This window comes from Pholcus phalangioides, unplaced genomic scaffold (genome assembly GCF_987345545.1).
Source record: "Pholcus phalangioides strain wild (caught in Gottingen) unplaced genomic scaffold, Ppha-v1.0 ptg000014l_1, whole genome shotgun sequence".
Classification (NCBI taxonomy): domain Eukaryota; kingdom Metazoa; phylum Arthropoda; class Arachnida; order Araneae; family Pholcidae; genus Pholcus; species Pholcus phalangioides.
In genome coordinates, this window is record NW_028301607.1 from 27,756,182 (window position 1) to 27,779,638 (window position 23,457).

Here is a 23,457-nt window from a genome sequence, read left to right on the forward strand (position 1 = left end):
GAATATGTGGTTATATTATTGCATGACTGAATTACTGATTATAAAAATGATACGCCGATGAGATAAAGTCCTTATACAATAAAATACAGTAAATACTAACTCAAATAAATATTAAATCGAAAGACAAAATTATTAGTATTCAATATCACAGGGATAAAGTATTGCAAAACAGAGCAACTACATACAATGTACAAAAAATAGATGCTTTTATTTATATATTATTATATTAATTATAATTTGAAACAGCTCTCAAAATAACTTGACAGCTTGCAGTGCTTATGCACATGTAATAGTAGCGTCTATTTTGATGAAGACAATGCTCAAAAAATTGATGAATGAAAAGCTTAAATAATTCATCAAATGTTCACTTTATATTTCAAAATATCAATATAAGGACTAACAAAATTCAAGTATTTAAAATTCAATTCTTAAAAAGTTGTCATCACACATATCAGCCACAGCTCGTCTCTGCTTTGAATATTTTTTCTTCTATCTCCCAGTCACACTTAAACTTAGATGAAGTTCAGAATCTGATCCTAATGTGTTTTTTAGAGAGATGAGACGGAATGTTAAGGCTGAAACACACTACACTGACATGATGTGATAATCACGTTATGTCAGAGATGTTATGAATTTCCACGAATCAGAATTCACGTCTCTGGCATGACATGAAATCAAGTAATGGCAGTGTAGTGTGTTACGGTCTTTACTGTTATGAGAATAGACCTTAAACAAAATAACCAGTCGATGAAGTCATAAGTGGATTCACCTTAGTCCATGACATGAACAATGTTATAGAACAGTGGTTCCCAGCCTTTCATGCTTCAAGTACCCTGGGAAAATTGTAGGAGGCTTGTGCAATCCCTTCCCCTGGAAAAGTGAGCACTCTTACAAATGCTTAGAAGGCATGCATACCTCTTAAACTGCATAGGAAATTTACATATGCCTAGAAATGTGTAATAGGCTTACACATCCCTAGAAAGACTTGGGAGCTGTGCTTAGGCTTTGATATACATTGGAGGATTTTGTACTGCTAGATATGCACAAGAGGGATTCGTATCCATGGAAATGTGCGTACTTCTTTCCATATTATGCCATGACAGATGCTTCAAACTTTGTTTACTTTAACCAGTTTTTCCACCTGTTATTTTGATATACCCTTGAACAACCTGTCATGTACCTTCAGGGGTATGAGCACTATAGGTTTGGAACCACTGTTATACTCCTAAGTACTAAAATGATCAATATTGAAATGCAAACAAGCTTAGAATGTGACATTGCTTGATCATAAGGCTTGCATTAGAGTCAATCCCCAGACTTGAAAGATATTTAGTTTATCACATGATGAAATATTCTGCATCGAAGCCAAAGCAAACATGTCATACAAATAAAACAGAAAGCTGGGAGATTTTTTGGGATTGCAGAGGGTGACCATACTACAGAGCCATAGATGCGTTCTTGGGCACACTTCAAAGGGTTATTATGCCAAATGAGGAAATTTTTTTTTTTGGGCCCCTGGTTGCCCCAGCCTAGTTACAAGCCTGCCATATACTACCCATTTTCTCAGAACGTTCCCAAAAACTTTTCGCGTTGATTTTATTTTATAAAAAAATGCCTTATTTTTTTCCGTATATTTCTAACAAAGCCTACTTGAATTTTTTTCGTACGCTTCCTTTTAATAAACTGTGATTTGCAGTGGTGCTTCATCTCTCACCATTGGCTATTTTTTGGCATTTTCAGCAATAACTGGAAAATTTGCTGACTTTTAGCATCATATCTCACAACAATTGCTGATATCCCCACTTGAAATCCTAATTTCTCCCATTTTTTCTGAGAAAATATGGTTGGCCTGTGATTGCGAGAACTGATAGAGTATTTTCTTAAGGGATTTTTTGTTCAAGCAAGACACAATTGAGAATGCTTACCAACTATAAAATCCAAAGGTTTGCGTTTCCGACTAGGATTTTAATATGGCTAAAAAATTAAGGTTTCTGGGTAAATCAGAAATATCAGCACCTATGCAGCTTGATACCGCAATGAATTTTTACTTAATGAAATAATCAATGGCATTTTCTCTTTATCTTTAGATTCCCCCCATACATGAAGGAATAAAATAACCAGTTGCACTCGTGTCTTTGAAATGATCACTGCAAAATTTAATTTGTCAAGTACCCTAGCTTAGCTGCTATACCAGCTAATATCATCATAGAGCATAATATTCAAGTGTGTCTGCATTCAAACAGTCACCACTTTTAGTACTTCATTCATTGACATCCTCTTCACCTTCAACTTTTTAAATATACAGAAAACCCAGATGACCATTGAACATGACAATTTATTGTCCAAGGGAAATTATTGAGTTGTAAAAGCGGGGTGACTGATATAAGATGAGTTCCAACATACCCCATTCCATATGAAGGTTTTAGCAAAAATTGCTAGATGCGATGTTAATTAGTACTATTTTTCAAATTTATCAAAAAAATCTCTACTAGTTGAAACACTTAACATCTTAAATAAATCAGACCAATGATGGCAAAGATGTGTGAGTATAAGTCAAACTACGGTATACTATCGTAATTCACCAACTTTTAGAGCATACCTAATTTGTGTGAATCCTATCTTAGATAGACACTCTATAAGATGGAAACCTTTCAACATCTGTCTTATCGATGATTAGGGCTTTGATACGCACCTTCATACAACGGAACCTTCTTTCCAGTCTCGTTTCATTACATACAGGTTTCACTGTATATTTATAATAGCTTTAGCAACACAATAGAATTTTAAATTAACAAGCACCCCCTGAAAAAAATTTTTACCAGAACACTGTTCTCACTATCTCTCTATGACAGGTTTTTTCATGTAAAAAAATCTTGCGACAGAATCAAATGACTTAGTTACATTTATGCACACTCATTATGTATATAACACTCGCTTTCTGATACAATCACGGATAAATAAAAAGTTAAGTTCAAATCACACGCCTTATAAATCTCACAAGCATCTTATGAGAGTTGCTATTGTTATAATATATTATCTCTTTTTGCAGAGATCCTTTGTTAAACTGCTCCAGGAAGCCACGTATAAGTGCTGATTAGAGAAAGGGGCACCATAGGACGAAAAGTTTGAGAACCCTGGTCTATACAGCAGAGCCTTAACTGGGGGACTGGGTAAAATCAAAGTCAACTAGTCATTAAAATTGATGCCCCCCCCCCCAAAAAAAAGGTGAAACTCTCCTCTCCCGAGCAAATCTTGCATAAGCTACTACTGCAGTCATATCTGCCTTTCACTAGAGTAGTGCAGCACATGATGGGGAAGAATAATTCAAATTAGTGATTAGAAAATATTTTTCCTAAATCATTACCATTATGTATCAAAATCTGATTTTAATTTGTAAACAAATTTCCAGTGATCCATAGACTTTTATTGATCACATTTTTGGGAAGAGAGCCTCTATCAATCGAGATTCCCATTATCTGAAATTGCCAAGAACAGATTACATAACCCCCCCCCCTCCCTGATTAATTAAGGCTCTACTGTATATACTGATGATAGTCAAAATAATATCAAATGACACATCAAATCGGAACTTTTGAGAGCATTGAAGGATCCTAGTTTTTGATTTTCAGTTGATTGATACAGTAGACTCTCGATAATCTGGCCAATCCAGTAATCTAGCATTTTTAGGCCAGTTTCTTTTAGTATAGTAAAGGAAAACATGTCTATATATGCACAGAAGTTTATACTATTCAAATAGGCTTTTTCAACTAACATTAGTAATCCGGCACATCCTGATCTGATATGCGCTGGATTAGCGAGAGTCTGCTATACTATTATGATAAGGAATGAACCAATTTTCATAAGAGATGGCTGAATTACATCCAAAATCAGTAATTGTTATAAATTACTTTCAACAATAGCAAATAAAATATTATTCCATTTCAAAAACCTACCGGCAAAATTCAATGCATATACATATAAATGCTATTCATATATATATTTAAAAAAATCAGTTACTTTAATAAAACTACAAACATTTGATTTTTTTCCTCGTTCGATGCCTTTAAAATTCTGACTAGCTTGTACTTTAATCATTTAATGGCACTTAATCATGATAGAATTCCATTCAAAAACAACAAAGTGTGTAGGAATTTTAATAACGCCCAAAACTCTTTTGATTTCTGTCACTAATTGCACTTTAGACTTTGGGGAAAAAAGTTTGATATACATATATATATTTTCAAGTATTTGAAATAGAAACATTCGAGTTCACAATTGACTTTGATAAACTAATGACATTGATGGCAGGAACATTTGAATTATGAAATCTCAGGAATTAATATAATGGAATTAATTATGAATAACAAAGCTTGTTATTATTTGAAATGAAATCATCATATGAATTAATTGAAGTGATTTGATTTCTCATAAAATTACATAGACAGAAATTAATGAACACAATAAAGTTATATGGAAGTGGATCTGTAAAAAAAACTGGACAGTGTACATTTTTCTTGAATTTCTACTTGATCTGTAAGGAAAAAAAATGAATTCATAAATATCTAGACAATAAACTGTTTATAAACACATGTTAGAACATAATGTACATGTAGCGATTGTATGAAGTCTGAATTTTGCACATATGCTGTAACATGAAATTATGTGAGTGTGTGCATTGAAATTCAATCTCTGGCTATTTATAATAACAAATGTTATACAGAGTGCATAGGAAACAGTGGGGTATGGCATTTTACTGGAGAATCGTTGATCCTAGAGGTATACTTCCAATTAGAAGAAGTTTTCAAATGAGGTGTAATACTCGGGTATGTCATTCATGTTTCAAGTGGTTGTATAGTCATTAAAATACAAAAAACTTTTTATATAGTCCCTGTGTGCCCCAAAATCCAGTTAGAAAGTTGTTGCCCTGCCTCTTTTAATGCCAACAAAAAAATTCTATGGTTTTAAGTGCAATATTAACAGAGATATCGAAATTCGAAAAATAGAGGAAATTTGGGAAAGAGTAGCATTAAATGCGGATATAATGGTTTCTCCGAATTTAACACTATTCTTTCCCAAATTTCCTGTTTCCAAATTCGAATATCTCAGAAAATATTGCATTTAGAAACATGGAATTTCTTTTGTTGGCATCAGGAGAGAGGGCAACAAATTTATAATTGGGTTTTGGGACACACTGGGACTGTACAAGGTTTTTTTTCATTTTAATATTTATATAATCCCTTGAAACACTCTTAAATGATATATCTGAGTACTACACATTAGAATGAATATTTCGGCAATAAAATGTCATACCCCTTGTTTGCTATGCACCCTGTATATAATATGTTTGACACTTGTAAACAAATATTAGCCTTTTTCCTACATGTATCATGTGCTCAAGAAATAAAAAATATACAATCTGATCTTGGTATAATGTCTATCACATCAGTCACCCTATCTTTGATGTAAGTTTTCCCTGCCAGTACAGGGATAGCACAGCTTATGAATTTTGTAGGCAAATGAACATTTTTTTCCCGTTGCTAGTCAGCCTCAAATGGAAAATACAAATTTGGCTAACAAATATTTTAGTTAATATGGGTGCGTGAAACACACGTGAACATAACACAGATGCATTGTGAGCTGAATTTTAATGTCCATCAGAATCATTTTCCAGATATTCCAGTATTTCTCTTTCAGAAAGCTTTTGGGCCATTTCATGTAAAATGAAGGATTAAGCTAAGAAAAAACACATTAAGAAATACAAAAACTAAAGCATTAAATAAAGAAGCTTAGACTTGAAGGTTTTCAGTGTATACAGTGTATACAAAACACCTCTTTGCATCAAACTAAAGTATCTTGTGTTATTTTAACTCCCCCACCCAATCCAATTGTAAATTTCTTTATCTCAGCTTTCGTTTTTATTTTTTCAGTGTTTCTTCATGTTTTATTAAACACATCTTTAAATTTTAGGTCATACCTAAAACAATTAAACAATTTTACATAGCAACCTGTGACAATTCGGATTTCAACTAATGGTTGCGATTCATATGAACAAATTATCTATGTTAGGGGTCATTAAAGTATTACGTCAGCATCGGGGGGGGGGGGAAGTTTCAGATTTGCTGACTTTTGATGACAAGGGGGGAGGGGTGTTTAAAGGTTGCTTACGTCATCAACCACCCCTTTTTGAAGACATGAAATATTCTGAGCGCTGACGAAATTTTTCTGACGGGGGGAGGGGGGTCAAAAATGACTGAAAATCTGCTTACGTAATACTTGAATGGCCCCTTAGCTAAGATATTACTGTATAATTAACAAATTGATTTCCTTGTTATTAACTCACCCTGCTTACTTAACAAATAATTTTTTCTGTCTCCCACCCCCCCCCCTCCCCCGCAGAGATTACACAGGGCCGTAATTAGACGAGGCAAAGGGGTCTGGCGCCACAGGAGCTGGACCAGGAAAGGTGCCGAGTTTACTTATTTCTATTTCATGTAAGAAATTATGGGGAGGAAGCCAGTATTAATTTTGGTGCCAAAATGAATACTGGCTAGAGTAAATTTCTATTTCTAAGTTGAAGCCAAGGTCTGACTGCGGAAAAAAAAATGTCAATGAATGAAAATTGTGAATTGGAATGAGCACCACCAACCCTTTCCAATCCAGTCTTTATGCTAAAAGCAAATCAGCCACAAAAAAATTATCGATGGGGGGAAAAAAAAAAATGCTTGACAGAGTTCTGGATAAACGAGGATCGGCTAATCAAAGTTCTGGCAAAATTTCAATGATAGAAATCTTATTCGAAACAAAAACTCACTGCAACAGAAAATCCACAATAAATATGCTCATTGCTCTTCAACAAAAATTTCAGAGCTCTCAGATACTCTCAGCGATTCTCTGATAGCTACCTCCTACAAAATAAACAAGAATTTATTTTAAAAATTGACAGCTCAATAATTACTAACATATCATTTATTTAAATACATTTCAAATAAAAATGAAGAATAATAAGGCACTGAAAATTTCTGATGGCGATCCAAAATACACCAAAAAGTGCATTTTTCTTACAAAATTTAACTGCTTAATACAAAATAATAACCTAAGCCAGGGGTTGTCAAACTTTTTCTACTCCCAGCACCCCTTACCCTAATAAACGCTTATCCACAGCTCCCCAGAGCAGTTTAGCAAAGAATCTTTTTGAAAAACCTTTGTTGAGGCACTGCTCCCTGGCGCCCGCAACAAAGGTTGACAGCGCACAGTTTGAGAAGCCCTGACATAAGCAAAAAACAAATTTGATCCTGTAATAATGAGCTACTAAAAATTTCCAGTGGTGATCACAAACAAATCAAGTTTTTTACTTCTGTTATTGAACCTCATTAACATGAATATTTTATTGCAGTAGTTTTTTATTCACTATCTGACTAAGGCTGTTCATTCCATTAGGTGGCTGCCTCACCCCATTCAAACAGAAATCACTGTAAAATACATACTTGCATTCTTGGTAAAACATAACATAAACAAGCCAAGAAGAAAAAAAAATAGAGCTAGAGGGTTTGTAGAAGGAAATTTAAAAGTTTTCAGGCAGAATATATCTGCAAGAATCTTTTTACATTTCACATTATAGGTCAACCAGGTTGTAAAAGCAATTTCCCAAACAAATTTTTAGGAATTCAGGAACGGAAATCACCGAAAAATACCTGAGAACAGGTGGGAAGGAATTCCTGCTCAAAAACCCTTTGTGCCCTAAACTGCCTTATAAAGGGTTAATGAGACGACTGTATATGCACTTTTTCACCTTGTATGCAAGCAGCCCCTATCATAAATGAATTTATTATTGTGCCGTTCTCTAAGAGAATTTGTTTTTATTATATTTTAAATATTTAATTACCTCTCCACTGGCATTCAATAGCATGACATTAGATGAACTAGATGAAATCCAGGACTGATTTTTCATCACATAATTCTGTGGTGGGGAATGTGCTACTCCACTATCAGAACTCCAAACCTAGAAGACAAAATTTAAAAAGCAAGCATTAGTGATTCATTCATAATTACAACAGATGCATTTTATTTGTTTCTCAACATGTAACATAAATCAAACTAAACATCAATATGTTTTTCACTGAAAAAAAGGATTTCAAACCGAATAAAATCAATCCAAAAAACGAATAATACAGATAAACATCTCATGAAGTGTAAAAATTTCTTACAGACAGAACCATTTTGGGTTTGATAATTGCAGCTCTGGGGAGCTTATACTTCACTTCAGCGTTATTTGCATGCTGGACTAGCTGCCACCCACCAAGTGCCACTTCCTACAATGAAAATATATATTATAAATAATTAAACAAAATATAATCGCTTCATATGCAAATCTTATAGTTTTAGGTGCTCTATGCTAATATGGTCATGATTTTTCAACCCATAAATGAAAATTTTGATGGAAACTTTGAAAAATGCAATCAAAGTTCACAATTGATATTTTTTAATTAAAATTATATATACAGGGTGTCCAGACTTGTTGTGGTCTAATAGCTATTTCCTGAACCACTGGCTTTAGAGAGAACTTTCAATTACAAAAAATGCTTCAAATGATGTCGTCACTTATCGAATGCCATTCGAATTAAAATAATTGTTAATAAAAAGTTACAAAATTTGAACTCTTATATGGTTACTCCTCTCCCCTAATTTCCTGTTAGAAAGTTGCTGCCCTGTCACTCCTGAAGCCAACAAAATAATTTCCCATGTTCCTAAGAGCAATATACGCTGAGATATTTGAATTCAGAAAGCAAAAGAAAAAAGGGGGAAGAACTGAATAAAATAATGGACAATGCTCTCTCCCTTATTTATATATGCTGTTCTTTCCCCCTTTTCCCCTGCTTTTTTTTAATTCAAATTTCTCAGCAAATATTGCTGTATATATTGTATATACATTTTTTGAAATAATATTAATTTCCACAAAAGCACCTGAAGATATCAGTTTCATTTCCCAATCAAGCACAACTTTTCATAAAAGCATCAACTCATGAAGATTGGACAAATATTGATTGCACTAAGCAAAGCAAAAAACACCATGATTTTGAGCTCCAAATCTCTGGGAGCTGTACATATAGCCCAGGTCAATAAGATACTTGTCTAAAGTACCAAAGGATGTTTAGAGGTGTGGCAAGTTCGATACCTGGTTCATCCTGACAGAAACTTTCCTGTGCCAGGAAGGAGCAACAGAAAAGGTGACACAACCATAGAAAAACATTGCTACTGAGGGAGTCTCAGACTGCGGGGGTAATGCTCTCACTGAGTATGAAAAAAAACTGTCATTTGGAATCTGCAATAAATTGTAGGTCCCGGTCTGATTAGCTCTCATGCGCAGAAAATGATGGTGTAAGAAAAATGATCAAACAGTAAATCTCTCAATAGTTTTAAGGTCTTACAAAATAGAAATATAGTATGGCATAGATAATTTACATAAAAAATTTTTGCAAAATCATTGAATTTTTTGCATTTTTTTTTCTGTGTAATGCACAAACAGCCTATTTGGAATGAAATATAAAAGCAAGACCAAAGTTTATAGAACAAAGCCTCATACACACACATACCGAGTTCCCTTTATTCAGAATCTTCACAAATTTTCCATCAAGATCTTGTTCAGATATTTCTACATCTCCTCGTGCACGTCCAGATGATTGAATTCCCGATGATGTCCTCTCTGTCTCACTCAAGACTGTTCGGCGCCTCTTTGTAGTTCTCATGGGAGTAGATCTCGATGGCGTTGGAGTACTTGCTCGAGAGCCAACTGGACTCATGTTTAATCTATGAATAACATCAATAAAGATTTTCAATGATACAAGAGAACAAATGTAAGTGGTTTACATTTAGATTATAGAAATGCAATATCTATTCTGTACTATAATACAATGATGAACAGTCAAACCCTCTATCCTGTTTCAATGTCAACTCTAAAAAGCGATGTCAAACAATGGATAGACAATAAACATTATCTGCAATGGAACTCGAGGCAGGACTGCAGACAGGGCAAGCTGGCCTTGGCCCAACCGAATATTGCCAAAAAACTTATTTCACTGAACAGAAAACAGATTCGAAATGTTATACAGATCCTTACTGGTCATACTAACCAAGCGAAACACCTACACAACTGTGGCTATGCAGATTCACCTATTTGTCCTGTGTGTGGAGAGGAACTCCACTTCACTATGTGGGATGATGCCCTGCCTTCTCTATCCCGAGAAGGAACTACTTTGGTGACACTAACTGAAATAGTAAATGCAGCCAACATTTACAACTTGATAAATTTTCTTAATTATAATAAAAAACTGTACTTATGGTATCAATTCTCTGCTCTAACTTGAACTCTCATGTTATTTTCCAATAACTTCATGTTGAGTTCTTGATAATATCCCTGAGAGACCTCCTATGTTCCTTTTCTTAAAAAGGGTAACAGATAGGAGTAGCCTCCTCATTTATTTGGATATAGCCTTTATCGGTTGCAGTTATACTATAAATATACTCAAATCCCACATATAGGAGTTCAGTAAAATGGTAACAGCTACCATACCTTTCATTCCCAACACTGTTGCAAAACCTCTGGGAAACCTAGACAATATGCTGTTACTTCACATCTACATGATCCACAATTCATGTCATACTACATGGTATCAGAGCAATAGGCAAAATTGCCTGAGCTCTTCCCACTTGGGACACCACAGAATGATGATGATGATGATGAACCCTGATTTAACGAATCCGTGAAATTAGTTTTACTCATTAAATACAAAAAAAACTGTCATATTGGGGCAGAGATTAACACAAATATAAGTACTGAAACTTATAAAAAAATTGTTAAATCAAGGAATTTGTCATATTGGGGTCGACTGTAAAAATGAAACCTTACAGTCAATGTTCATTACAACCCCCCCCCCCCCCCCCCATTCCATGGAAGACAGACCTAATATTAGGAGTTCGCAATATCAACAGTTTGAAAAAAAAATACTGCTTAAGAAAATTCAATACTTAGACAAAATAAAAAATTATATTATTTGTTCTGTTGCAATGAAAATGCATAAGGTTAGAAAACAATAAAATTGAAATACATATTACAATTTTGGCAAATGAAAAACACAGATTTTGTTAATTTCTTTTCATAAAAAGGTCAGGGCAGAGCTAAATTCAGGCGCTGTATTGAATTGAACAGTTTTTGTGTGTCAATTATGTTGAGAGAAAGGTAACATGGGATGAATTGGAAAATATTTGGTACTTATTGTACCTGCCATTATAATGGAATGGTCACAATAATGCATTGTCCTTATGATGAGCATCAACTGTATATATATGATAAAAACACGAGCAAAACTTTTTCTTTAACACAAGTTTTCTTTTATAGAGAGACTTAATATTCAAATCACATTCAAATAAACACTCTATAAATACCTAACTTCGCAAGATATTTTTTATTGTCAATTTAGATTATATTTTCATATGTAATGAAGAAGATAGAACCATCAGTTTTATTTTTTGAATTGGAGTCCAGATGAGCACACATACACAACAGGACTTAGCATTGTGTCTACAATTTATAAGTAGGGGTAATAAACAATCATTAAATAGGAGTTCTACTGTACTTTGTTCTTTTTTTACGTAAAATAGATTTACCTTGATTCTTCCCCTTCCAGGAGCTTGCGATAAGCATTTATTTCTAAATCCAGGCCAACTTTGATGTCCAAAAGGTCCTGGTATTCTGTAAGCTGTTTTGCGATGTCGTCTTGTAGCTTTCTCAGTTCATCATCTTTTCTTTGCAAAGCTTCGCTATGCCAATCCCTTTCCTGCTCCAGCATTTTCTCCAAGTCTCTTATACGATTTTGCAATGATGAAAACTGGAAATGTATGTTTTGAATGCTCAGTGTTAGGTAACTTATGAAGGTAGCCTCAATACTGTTTTTATCATTTTACATTTTTTTTTTATCCTTAACATACATAAATAGAAATCCATGTGATTGTTAGATAGTGAGGCATGCCTCTTGAGCCACTGAAGTTTCTAAGAGATGCGAGAAGTCCCAAATTTTCAAAACTTGATAATGGGTTTTTCTTTTATGCATTACCTTGATAGAAATGGGCTGTAGGGAGCATGTGCGATTTTAGAAGCTCAGAGGAAAAAAACTGCAGCAAAAAATTTTGAAAAGAACTCCAAGTTTACGTGCTTGACTTTTGAAAGGAAATTTAATATTCCTATCAGATTTTGAGATGAATTAATGTATTTTAACATGTACAAGGAACCCTTGTGTTAAATAAAAGTTTTCTCCAAAAGTCATTCTTCTGCTTTTCCGGAGATTAGTTAATCCTGGACTGGAGCATGGTGTAAGGTTTTGGAGACCATACCCTACCGAAGAACACAGACTTGGTTGAGGGGTGCACAGAAGAGTTATGCATGCTTTTGTTGGCACACAAGGCTTGAGCTATGAAGAAAGACTTGATTTCTTAAATATGTTTACATTGGAGGAACACAGGTGTAGGGGACTATATGATCGAAGTGTTTAAAAATTTTAACAGGATGGGTAGGATAGACTGAGTTATTAATACATTGTCAATCAACTGCTTCAACAAAGGGACGCCAGTATCTTTCAGTAACGCTGTGCTGTTGCAAAAAAAAGCTATCCATAGAATAAGACAGCCATAATTTTTTTTTATGGGCAGTGTATTATATAGTGTTAATCATTTTCTTTCGTGATATATGCTTTTATATGGAGTTGCTGTATTTTGGTTATATTTCACATCCATTTTTTATGAGCATCTTTTTTCAACCACCTTGTTGGTCAATTTGCCTGTTGTGGCCTTTGTGCTTGTATTTGCATAAGAAAAACTCTTCTCCCGAATTAATGGGTTTAAATTTGGAGAAAAGTTTATATTAAAGATAATATATTAATATATATATATATATATATATTATTTTTAGTTTATCAGAGACCCTCATCAAATTTCTCATCTGATGCATCACAATCAGCTACATCAACTAGTTGATTATCATCTTATCAGAATTACACTTCTCATAAATTGCAAGGAATTGAGTAATTTGTTAATATCTATGACATTCCTGTATAAGAACCCCCCTCCCAACTCTACTATTAGGACCTAATTTTTGGAAAAAAAGGGTTTCTTATATACTCAAAATACAGTAAGTTTATGGAAGAATCATATTTTAAAAACAGAAATATCCATTAAAACACATTTATTTTGATTATTCTCAAGGATTACCTGATTTTCCAAATTAGAATTCCTTGTAGTGATGCTTTCAACCTTAGACTTCAATGATCTCAATTCATCTCTACTGTTCAATGCTGTGTTATTGGACCGTTCCAGTTTGTTTTGCAGATCCGAAATCTAAAAGTTGAGGAAAAATCAAATAAAAACACATTTTTACTAGTTTTGCAATATATATATCTACAAACCAAAAGCTAATTAAAAACATTGCAGAACAATTTTAAATAAAATGCATTGTCAAAAAAAAGTAATGCCAGGGCGAGTCAAAAACTTTATAATGACACGTTTTATGTGACAGAAGCAAATGACCACAAAAAAGTGTTTACCATTTCAGACAGAGTATATATTTCAGAGCCAGTTTTCTGAGTTTAGGCATTTCAAATAGTGACCGACCAGTTGTGTGGAGTGTGATAATATATGTATTTAAGATGTTGCTCACATAGATTGTGAATTAATTCAGTCCATGCAAGATTTTAGAGATGCAAAGGTAAACATACAGCATCGTCATATTAAAGAATTTTTGCTTCATATATTCTAATTAGACAATAATGGTGAGGAAGTGACCCAAAAAACATTGGTTGTACGAAACAGGGCTGTAACTAGGCTGGGGCAACCGGGGGCCTGAGCTGAATGGGAGCCTCACAAATAATGTACATTTATTTTGCATAATTTTTTCCCCTTTTAGGGGGCCCAAGAAAATGTCTGCCCTGGGGTCTCAAGAAGGCACGCTATGGCCCTGGTACAAAAGATACAGAGTTAATCATAGCACAAACACCAGATGGTTGAAGAAATTTTGCTCAAGTTAGAAAAAGCCTCGATAATAATCAGCCAAGATCTGGCAGGCTTAAAACTGTGGATTCCAATGCTTGGATACAGGTCTAATGAGATGAATTTGGAGATTATCAAATGGCATTGGAAGCTCACAATCCAGTGAGATTGGTCACCTCGATCTCAGCCAAAGGTAAACTAACATAATTGATTAAAATACGGCGAAAAATTTAACTTTTCGTAATTTTTCAGTCAATGCTTACAAACAAAATCAAAATATAGATTCTAATTACATCAAAACAACTAATAGATAAATAATCTTTTGATTGATAGTAATCATCAGCAACGTAACCAATCAAGCAGTCACCCTTGGTAATCGCAGATTTTGATATTCAGTCTCCTCAGTTTTCTGGAAAACACTGTTGCAGAGATGACTTTTTCGTATCGGAACAAAATATAAGTTGTAAGTGTTACAAACAAACGTTTAAAAAATCTCTTTCAAAGGTTTTTTGGCGCTTCTGAAAATGTTTCTACAAGCCTGTTTAAGTGTTTCTGAAAGTGAAGAACTAACAGAGAAAATTCGAAATTTGACAAAGGTTAGCTTCATTGCTGTGATTACCTGTTATTACAACACCAATCAATCTACAGTCAAACGTATCAAGATATGAGAACTTAAAATTTGATCATCTATTGCTGCAACTATACCTATTACTATATAGTCCTGGTTTCACATAAAAGTGCTGTTTTTTTGTGGGTCCGATAAAAAAAATATGCAAATTATGTACTGTATAGAGGGGGGGGGGGAGGATTCACTGATGCAGACAAAAAGAGTTGATTAACAGCAATCGAAGCAACAGAGAAGGGCTAAATCGACGGACTGCTTCTGAAAACGGAACCATATCTCATGCAAATGATCAAGATTGAGTATTAGAAGACAAGTTCATTATGAGTAGCATAGCTTAAGTTTAAATTGGCAATGAATTATTTGTAATAATACAATTACTGGAGGGACCCTGCCCCCTTCTACTTCCTCTACACAAAACAGACACTGTTTAAACGAGATGCCTAAAAAACAAAAGCTTATGGTTTGAGTTATTTGCAGATTTTTCTGTATTCGCTGTCACAACCCAGGAACGTAATCCCCCTGAAAACTGGAATAAAAAAACCTGTAACTGGCACAATGTTATCACTACAATGTAAAACAGGGTTTGATGGCTGCAATAAGAAAAATACATAAAGCAACTTATACATGGAATATGTTAAAACTCCAAAAATCATACAATTAATGATATAATAAAATAATTTTGACCTTAGTCTCATATATAGTTTCTATCTCATCCCTGTTCATCCGCATCTGGGTCTCATACTGCTCCCTGAGTTCTCGCAGAGTGTCAGAAAGTTTCTGCTCGTAATTCTCTCTCAATTGAGTATCAATTTCTGAAACTTCTGTCTCTTTCATTTTACGAGTCTCTGTTATTTCCTGAAAGAAAAAAAACAAGTAAATATCCTGTCAATAATCAATCATAAGGGTCTCAAAGCAGAATACGCCAAAAATTGTGACCTACGTCGAGGAACAATCAGTGCCACTGCTGCAGAACAATCTCACCAAGAATTTCAAGAAAATAACTCTTATATGTAAAAAAATCATTTATTAGAATTTTTACCGCAGAACTTTTTCAATCAGCTGAGGGTTCATTGCAGAACACTGCAAAGCATTCTGCTTTGGGGAATAAAGGAAAACCAATTTGATTGAAAAATGTTTCTTCTCCATTACAAAACAAAGTTCTTAGTTGAAGTCACAGCATTTGAAAATCTCGTTTGTGCTATATATGGGGGATAGAGGCATACACAGAGGGTTCATGCAGAACCTCCTAGAGATAGAAGGCCTCTGCACTGTTTGCCATAAACATCCACACAGGCTACCTAGCAAGTTTGCCACATTTTGAAACACAGCATCCTATATCGTTTCTTCTAATTTTGGTCTTCCTCATTGGCTCACAAATACGGCATAGCAATTGGATGTGGGGGGCATAGAAATCGCCAATTCTGAGCCCGATCATTTCTTTTCCTCACAACGATTATACTGGCACGAGCAGGGAATTTTTTCCCTTGAATATTCTGAGGGAAAATGGACTACTTACTGACGTCACAAGCAGACTGCGGAGGCCTTCTATCTCTAGGAGGTGCTGGTTTATAACCACCCTCCTGAACAAAAAGTTTATTTTTTCCAAATATTCTCAAAAAACTAAAATATTTAAAGAAAATACTTTTGCGTATTCACATGCGTGAATTTATATGTTTTTAAAGGTCGATAACTCAAAATTTCTCTGGAAGAAATTCCTTATGCACCCTTCTCCAAAGGTCAATCCTGCATATGCCCGTGCACATACAAGTCCGCAAGTTAATGATGTTTTACAGGTTTTTTTTTTTGCATTAGTTAATAAAGAAATACAAATACAGTATAACCTGTCTATAATGATGCTGTTGGTGTAGGGATCTACAAAAAATATTGTTATAGACAGGTTATCGTTGTAGACAGTTTGAGTATTTGCACTATTTAACATTGAAAAGGAATTCCGCTAGAACCAAAGAAAATATCGTTAAAAGCCGGTTTATAGTTATAGACAGTATTGCTATACAAAGGTTTCACTGTGAAATAAATGCAAGAGAGCCTTAAAAGGCTCTGAAATTACACTTTTAAAAGGAAGCACTGCAGCAGATGTTTCAAAGAATATGGTTATTTTAGTACATAGGTACTAATTCCTAGACTTGAAAAATATGTAGTTTATTGCATGCAATGAAATATTTTGCACCGAAAAAAACTGAAAAACATGCAATATATAAAAATGATAGAGAAAACTGGGAATTTTTTGGGATTGCATAGGGTATCCATGTGACCTCCAGACCAACCATGGCCCCCACTCTGTCCCCATCCATGTGACCCAATTTTTCAGGATGTCCCTGCATTTTCTGATGTCCCGATTTTTTCAAATGAAAATGTCCCATTTTTCCCATGTTTTCAATGAAGCCTATTTACATTTATTATTATTTTTTTTCATCTTTCACTGAAATCAAAGATTAAAAGTATTTTACCAACTTATAAAAGAAAATTAAAATTACAGTAGACTCTTGATGATTCAGCCATGCACTAGTTCGGCCTGCCAAGTAAACCAGCATTTTTTAGGCGGGTTTTAAGGGCATCTTTTTCTAAGCCTGAGAAAAAGATGCCACCACAACAGGGCATTTTCCCTGTTGTGGTGTTGTATTTGTATTTTCATCAAGCATTGAAAAGGAAAAATATGTCGCTGCATGTCTTTGCCTAGAATTTTATATTATTCACATGGGAGCTTTTTAAATTGACTCCAGTAATCCGGCACATCCTGCTCTGATATGTGCCAGATTAGCGAGAGCCTACTGTATTATTAAAAAGAAAATTTTTTTCCTAACTTTTTAAAGACAATTATGACTATAAATATGAATATTCTATTTCATTTGTCATAATCATGAATCATCACAGAATTTATTTTAATCTAGTTGGCAATCCCACCATTGGTGATTCAGCAATAATTGACAACTTTGCTCCCTTTAGGCATCATAATTGGCAACAACTGCAAATTTCCCATACTTGAAATCCTAATTTCCCATATTCTTTAGAGCACATGGTCGGCCTGGGATTGTAAGGACTAAAAGAGTATTTTCTTTAGGGATTTTTCATTCAAGTGAAGCAACAATTGAGGACTTTTATAAGGCTAAAAAATTGGAAGCATTGTCACCTATGCATTTACAATTTTTTAAATGTGATTTAGATGATAAGTGTAAGTTACCAATGATTTTTGAACCTCGACATGAAATTCAAGTTTCAACTTACTTTCTTATGAAGCACATCCTTGAACATAGATTCTTCCTTGAGAGTTTGAAATTTGTTTTCCAAGTCCACTCGCAAAAGCTTTTCATTGTCAAGGTCCTTTTTGACACCTTGGAGCTGCTGAGTCAATTTATCTCTTTCTGCCTGAGTATCCTGAAAACAAAAATGTACATCTAAAAATATTAATAGAAAAAAAATAGACATTTTCCTGAGAAAAAAAGTCAGGGTAGCTAAACATACAGAAAATATGGGAAAAGAAGAGCCGTATTTACAGGGGGCTGAGTGTGCTAAAGCCCAGGGTGGCAAGTTTGGAGGGGACAGCAAATTTGAGGAATCAGTGGGCAAGTAAGTTAGAGTAGAATGGGATAGAGAGCAGAACCATAAATTCACCTCTACCTACTGAGTGAAGGATAGATTAGTGGGTCAACCAAAAGAGTGACCTACAGCAGGGGTTCTCAAATTCTGAGCCTACAACCTTTGTCAGGGGCACCACGGAGCAGCGACCCTGACAAAAGGTTTTCGAAAATATTCTTTGTTAAATAGCTCTGGAGAGCCGGCGGAGATCACGGATAAGCATTGAATAGGGTAAAGGAGCACCGCAGGTGGAAAAAGTTTGAGAACCCCTGACCTAGAGAGTATGCAAGCATATGAGACACCAAAACAAGGACTTAGAGAGTGAGGGTCCAGGTGAGTGAGTGACCAAAAAAGACACAGAGTGTGTAAATATGGGAGTGACCTCCAGAACAAGGAACCTTGTTGATGAGTGACTAAAAAAAAGGACGTAGTGAGGACCGAGAGGGTGTGGAAGGAGCACCAGAGTGGTGCAGTGTGCAAGATGCTCATCTTCACCAATGAAGGTTACCATCAAGGTCCATGGGTTCAAATCCAGGAAACAACATCCGAAACAAGTTCATTACCTACCGATTTTGGGGCGACCACTGATAGTATGACGTTTCATTTTCCACCCAATTTCACTGGTTGGAAACTGCTGTATGGCGATATATATGATCAGAGTTGGGATGCAGTAAAGTAGAGGGTGTGGAAGCATATGAGTGAACAAAAGAGTGACTTGTATGACCTTGAGAATGTACAAGCATGTGAGAGACTAGAAGAGTGATCCACAGAAGGTGAAAGCATGTGAGTGACCACTAGAGTGATCCACAGAGGGTGAATGCATATGAGAAACCACTAGTGACCCAGAGAGTGCACGAGTGACCAAAACAGCATGCAAATATATGTGTGATCTAAAGAATGAATGACCATGTCAGTGAATGACAGGAAAAAGGCCAATAGTGTGTGTGTGTAAGTATAGTAGTGATCCAACAACAAAAGTCAAGCTTTGCTGGGTACCTGGTCAATTCAAGTAGCTCAGGTAATGCAATGGCTGACAGGTTGGTTAGGAGGTTCTAGGACTCTGTTTATTAGTCCTGAGCCAGCTTTGGGCATTGCACAGGAGTTGATTAGAGATACTTTTTTTTTAAATTATTGTAAACAAATACACACACATACACATTATACAAATACTGGACACGAAAAGGAATACAAAAGAAAAAGAAATAAAGACATACACATATATAACTATATAACATATAACGAATATACACTATGTGGCCCCCAAGGGACACAAGTCCTTCCAGGAAACCAAAAAGAAATTGTATTACATTTTTTCGCCGCCATTGTGAGCCGCTAATTTTTTCAACTCATTCAGGAAAAAAAACAGCACTAAGATCAGCTGAACATTGATGGTCTGCGATAGGTAAAATAGATAAATTGTGACTGCCCTAGTTTTAGGCAGAAGGAGCTGATGAATCTCAGTACAATTGGTATTCACAGACAGTTCAATGGTATCATAGTTAGTCTAGTTACTGGTCATTGCACTCTGTAAAAGGCATCTCAATGTCATAGGAGTTAGCAGTGACTCAACCTGTACATGTTGAATATATATAAGGAAGAAACAGCTATTCACTTTTTTTGTGGATGTGACATGTACTCTGCACATAGGTTTGAGCACTTGGGGTCGTCAATTAATTGAACCCTGGGAGCTTCAAGATATTCAATTTTTGGGGGGTAGTACGATAGACGTCTAGTCACAGTGCTAGGTTCCATGAACAAAACCCACCCATAGGTATAAGTCAAAGTGTGGAAGTGAGAGAGAGCGAGGAACCATGTTGCTGAGTGACCAACTAATAATAATAACCACCTTGTTAGTGAGTGACCAAAATAAAGGAACCTTGTTAGTAAGAGACCTATTAAGTGAGGGACAAAAACAATGATCCAGAGGGTGTGGAAGCATGCGAGTGACCAAAACAGTGACTTAGAGACAAAGGGATATTTACAGGGAAGGAGCTAAGTGGGCTTTAGCCCAGGGCAGAGGAGTGAGTGATCAAGAAAATCAGACTAAAATGGGTAAAAGGTAGCAAAATTTGTATAGCCCACAGGCAGAAAAATCATAAATCTGCCTTTGGGGGAAAGACCTGTAAAATATGAGTCACATGGTGAGTAAAACTAAGCAGGATTCACATTTACTCAATTTTCATAATTGAAATATTTTTAAAAACTACACATACTTTAAGGCTGTTTTCTAGTCTTCGATTTTCTGACAGTGTTTGATTAAGTCTTCGTTGCAGATCTTGATTATGAATTTCAGATGATTTCAGCTGCTTTTCGAACAATACTGATTCTTTCTCCCTCTTGGCCAACCTGGAAGCAAATTGAATATGTTAAAAAATCTAAAAAAAAAATTATTGATATTACATAATACAGTTTCCATTTTAAAATCTACAATAGAATCTGAATTAGAGTGAAATCCCTCTTCAACAAACACTGGCAGGACAACAAAATTGAGAATTATTTATTTATACTATTTTTTTTTTTTTTTTTTTTTTTGGTTTCTATTTTTACACGCTCAAAAAGATCCCAGTCTCAGGAGTCCGGCTGCAGGGGACCATGCCAGGAGCATGTACAAGCATATGAGTGATTGAAAACAGTGTACAAGCATGTGAAAAAGAACTGATCGAACAGATGGCTGAATGACCTAGAGCAGAGGTTCTCAACCTTTTTTTACTCGCGGAGCGCTTTTTGTGTTCTTAATTTTTATGGCAGAACCTTGTAGGCATCTCTTATTTATCTATCAAATTTACTGATTCATTTTATTTCCCTCGAGCTGCAGCAGAGCCCCTGGGAGGTGCACAGAGCCCACGGGCTCCGCTGAGCACCGGTTGAGAACCGCTGACCTAGAGTGTGTGCGACTATAAGTATAGTAAGCATGGAAAAGGTCAAGACAGCCAGGTCAATGAACAACCAAACCAGTGACATATAGAGCGCCTACGGCGTAGTTTCCCTAACTTTTTTTTTGTTCCACCGCACCCTTTTCCACAAATTTTCCTCTCATCGCCCCTAACTCAAACAAACCCATCCCCAGTAGCACAACAATATCATTAGAATATCGTATCGATACGTGTCAGAAATTTTTACTTTTTACGTGTCTGATATTGAATGCTATAGTGAAAATACATTCCCTCAATCGATATCTGTGACGTCTAACAGTATTGAAATCTCTACATTGTTCTATATCAGTGTGCTACTGGGGGGGGGGGGTGCTTCTATCGACCCTCTGGATGATATTGTTCACTTTTGCCGAAGGTGACAAATGAGTGGTCGAGCAAATTAGGTCAGAACCACGTGACAAAAAAAAAGCTTCAAAAACTCACTTGATACCAAGCTCATCGTTCTCGTTGTTGAGTTTGTCGACGAGCAGCTGGAGTTTCGCTTTCTCTTTCGCGGTGTCGTCCAGGGCCCTCCGGACGTCCGTCAGCTCCTTCTCGTAGACGTTCTTGATGTCGGTCACCTCCCTGGTCACGGTCTCCTGTGTGGTGCGGATCTGCATCGTGAGGCGACTGTTTTCGGACTCGAGGCGACGCACCGTGTCGATGTAAGTGGCGAGGCGGTCGTTCAAATTCTTCAACTCCTCTTTCTCTTGGATCCGGCTGAGGCGGGTTGGACTCAGGGGGGACCTTGAACGCTCTCCTCGACCCCCTCCGCTGCTGGTCGAGACGTGGGGACTCGGGCTCCTCGTCGACGAGGCGTAGGCCGCTGATCTCCTAGACATGGCAAATATTCAGCTAGAAATCTAAAATTCCTAATAATAATAATATAAATAAATAATCCACACTAGACGGAACGAGGAAGCCGGTCGTGACCAAGTACAGGCGTTCACTCAGTCTCACCTCCACACACTCACACGCGCCACCGCCGGCAGAATCAACTCTATCCGCCCTCGCACTCTTGCAACGCCATCTAGCGACCAAATTCATAAACCGAAACCAAAAACGCTCTTGCTATGGAAGATTTTAACAATAATGGATGAATTTTCAAACAAAAAAAATTATATTTAATAAAATTTCAAATATTTAAAAACAGTTGAAGAAATATGATCAATAAATAAGCAGGGCGTGTTCCAGAAAAAGAAAAATGATGAAGAAGGGGGGGGGGGAGAGTGCGTGTTGATCTCCTACTTGTGGGGACACACCCATAGCTGTCAAGATGACGTAATGTCAGTAAATATATTGCCTCTAGAGGAGAGAGAGAGAGAGAGAGAGAGAGAGAGAGAGCTTCCTTTCCCCATAAAAACTACTTTTTCATGTGGGAATGAGATGAGACTGAGATAAAAATAAGCTTTATCCACCAGGGGAGGAAAAATATATAATAAATAAAAGCTTATCAGTTGTTGCCATCTAGAGACTTAATTGTTTTTTAACGGGAAATCCTGGTTGCATAAAAAAAATTGCAAATGAAGCCATTACCTGAGTGTAGTACCAACAATAGAGCCGGAAAAAAAGACAAAAAAAAACTGTTCAGTACCGTCTCCCCAACAGCCAAGGACAATTTCTATATGGCAGCTTTTCTTAACCTGTTTTTTCCCGTGACCCCCCCTTTGAACAATATTTCTTTGCCGTGACCTCCCTTTGTCTCATCCTGGGGGCTCGACTCCCAACAAGGACCGAGACCCATGGCCCCACATCCTGTCAGACCAGACACGACCCGACAGGATGTGGGGGCCATGGGTCTCGCTCCTTGTTGGGAGTCGAGCCCCCAGGATGAGACAAAGGGAGGCGAAGAGAAAGAAATATTGTTCAAAGGGGGGGTCACGGGAATTTGGAACACATGGGTTTTTCTCCCAACAAGGAGCGAGACTCATGGCCCCCACATCCTGTCAGACCAGACACGACCCGACAGGATGTGGGGGCCATGGGTCTCGCTCCTTGTTGGGAGTCGAGCCCCCAGGATGAGACAAAGGGAGGCCAAGAGAAAGAAATATTGTTCAAAGGGGGGTCACGGGAATTTGGAACACATGGGTTTTTTTTCCCCAACAAGGAGCGAGACCCATGGCCCTCACATCCTGGAGAGGGATCCTTGACGCTCTATCCCAGCCAGACTTTTTACGGGGCCCTACTATTATGAACTAGCAAAGATACCCTGCTCTGCCCGTGTTTTCTCCATACACTGGGAGCTTTGAAGAAGTTACAGACCATTGCAAAGAAATAAACATGTCTGAAATGCAT

The 23,457-nt window shown here is 36.3% G+C and overlaps 1 protein-coding gene across 1 annotated transcript; it reads right to left on the minus strand.

Moving 5' to 3' along the window:
- Positions 1–1,509: 1,509 nt before the first annotated feature.
- Positions 1,510–22,145, minus strand: LOC149078393 (lamin-like). Its single transcript, XM_089242043.1, has 11 exons — positions 21,607–22,145; positions 20,464–20,596; positions 17,900–18,049; positions 15,341–15,511; positions 13,258–13,383; positions 11,662–11,882; positions 9,591–9,804; positions 8,205–8,309; positions 7,883–7,999; positions 6,812–6,905; positions 1,510–4,531 (listed from the first exon to the last, which is right to left on the minus strand). Exons 1-10 carry the CDS (start codon positions 22,002–22,004, stop codon positions 6,840–6,842), a joined length of 1,701 nt encoding a protein of 566 aa, XP_089098169.1. The 5' UTR covers positions 22,005–22,145; the 3' UTR covers positions 1,510–4,531; positions 6,812–6,839.
- Between the last annotated feature and the right edge of the window lie 1,312 nt (positions 22,146–23,457).

Coding starts and splice junctions, on each gene's coding strand:
- LOC149078393 (XM_089242043.1), bottom strand. CDS start 22,004: ATGTCTAGGAGATCAGCGGCCTACGCCTCGTCGACGAGGAGCCCGAGT. Junction 15,512..17,899: donor AGGATGTGCTTCATAAGAAA/GTAAGTTGAAAC, acceptor TTTTTCTTTCAG/GAAATAACAGAGACTCGTAA. Junction 8,310..9,590: donor TTCTGAATAAAGGGAACTCG/GTATGTGTGTGT, acceptor TTTTCATTGTAG/GAAGTGGCACTTGGTGGGTG.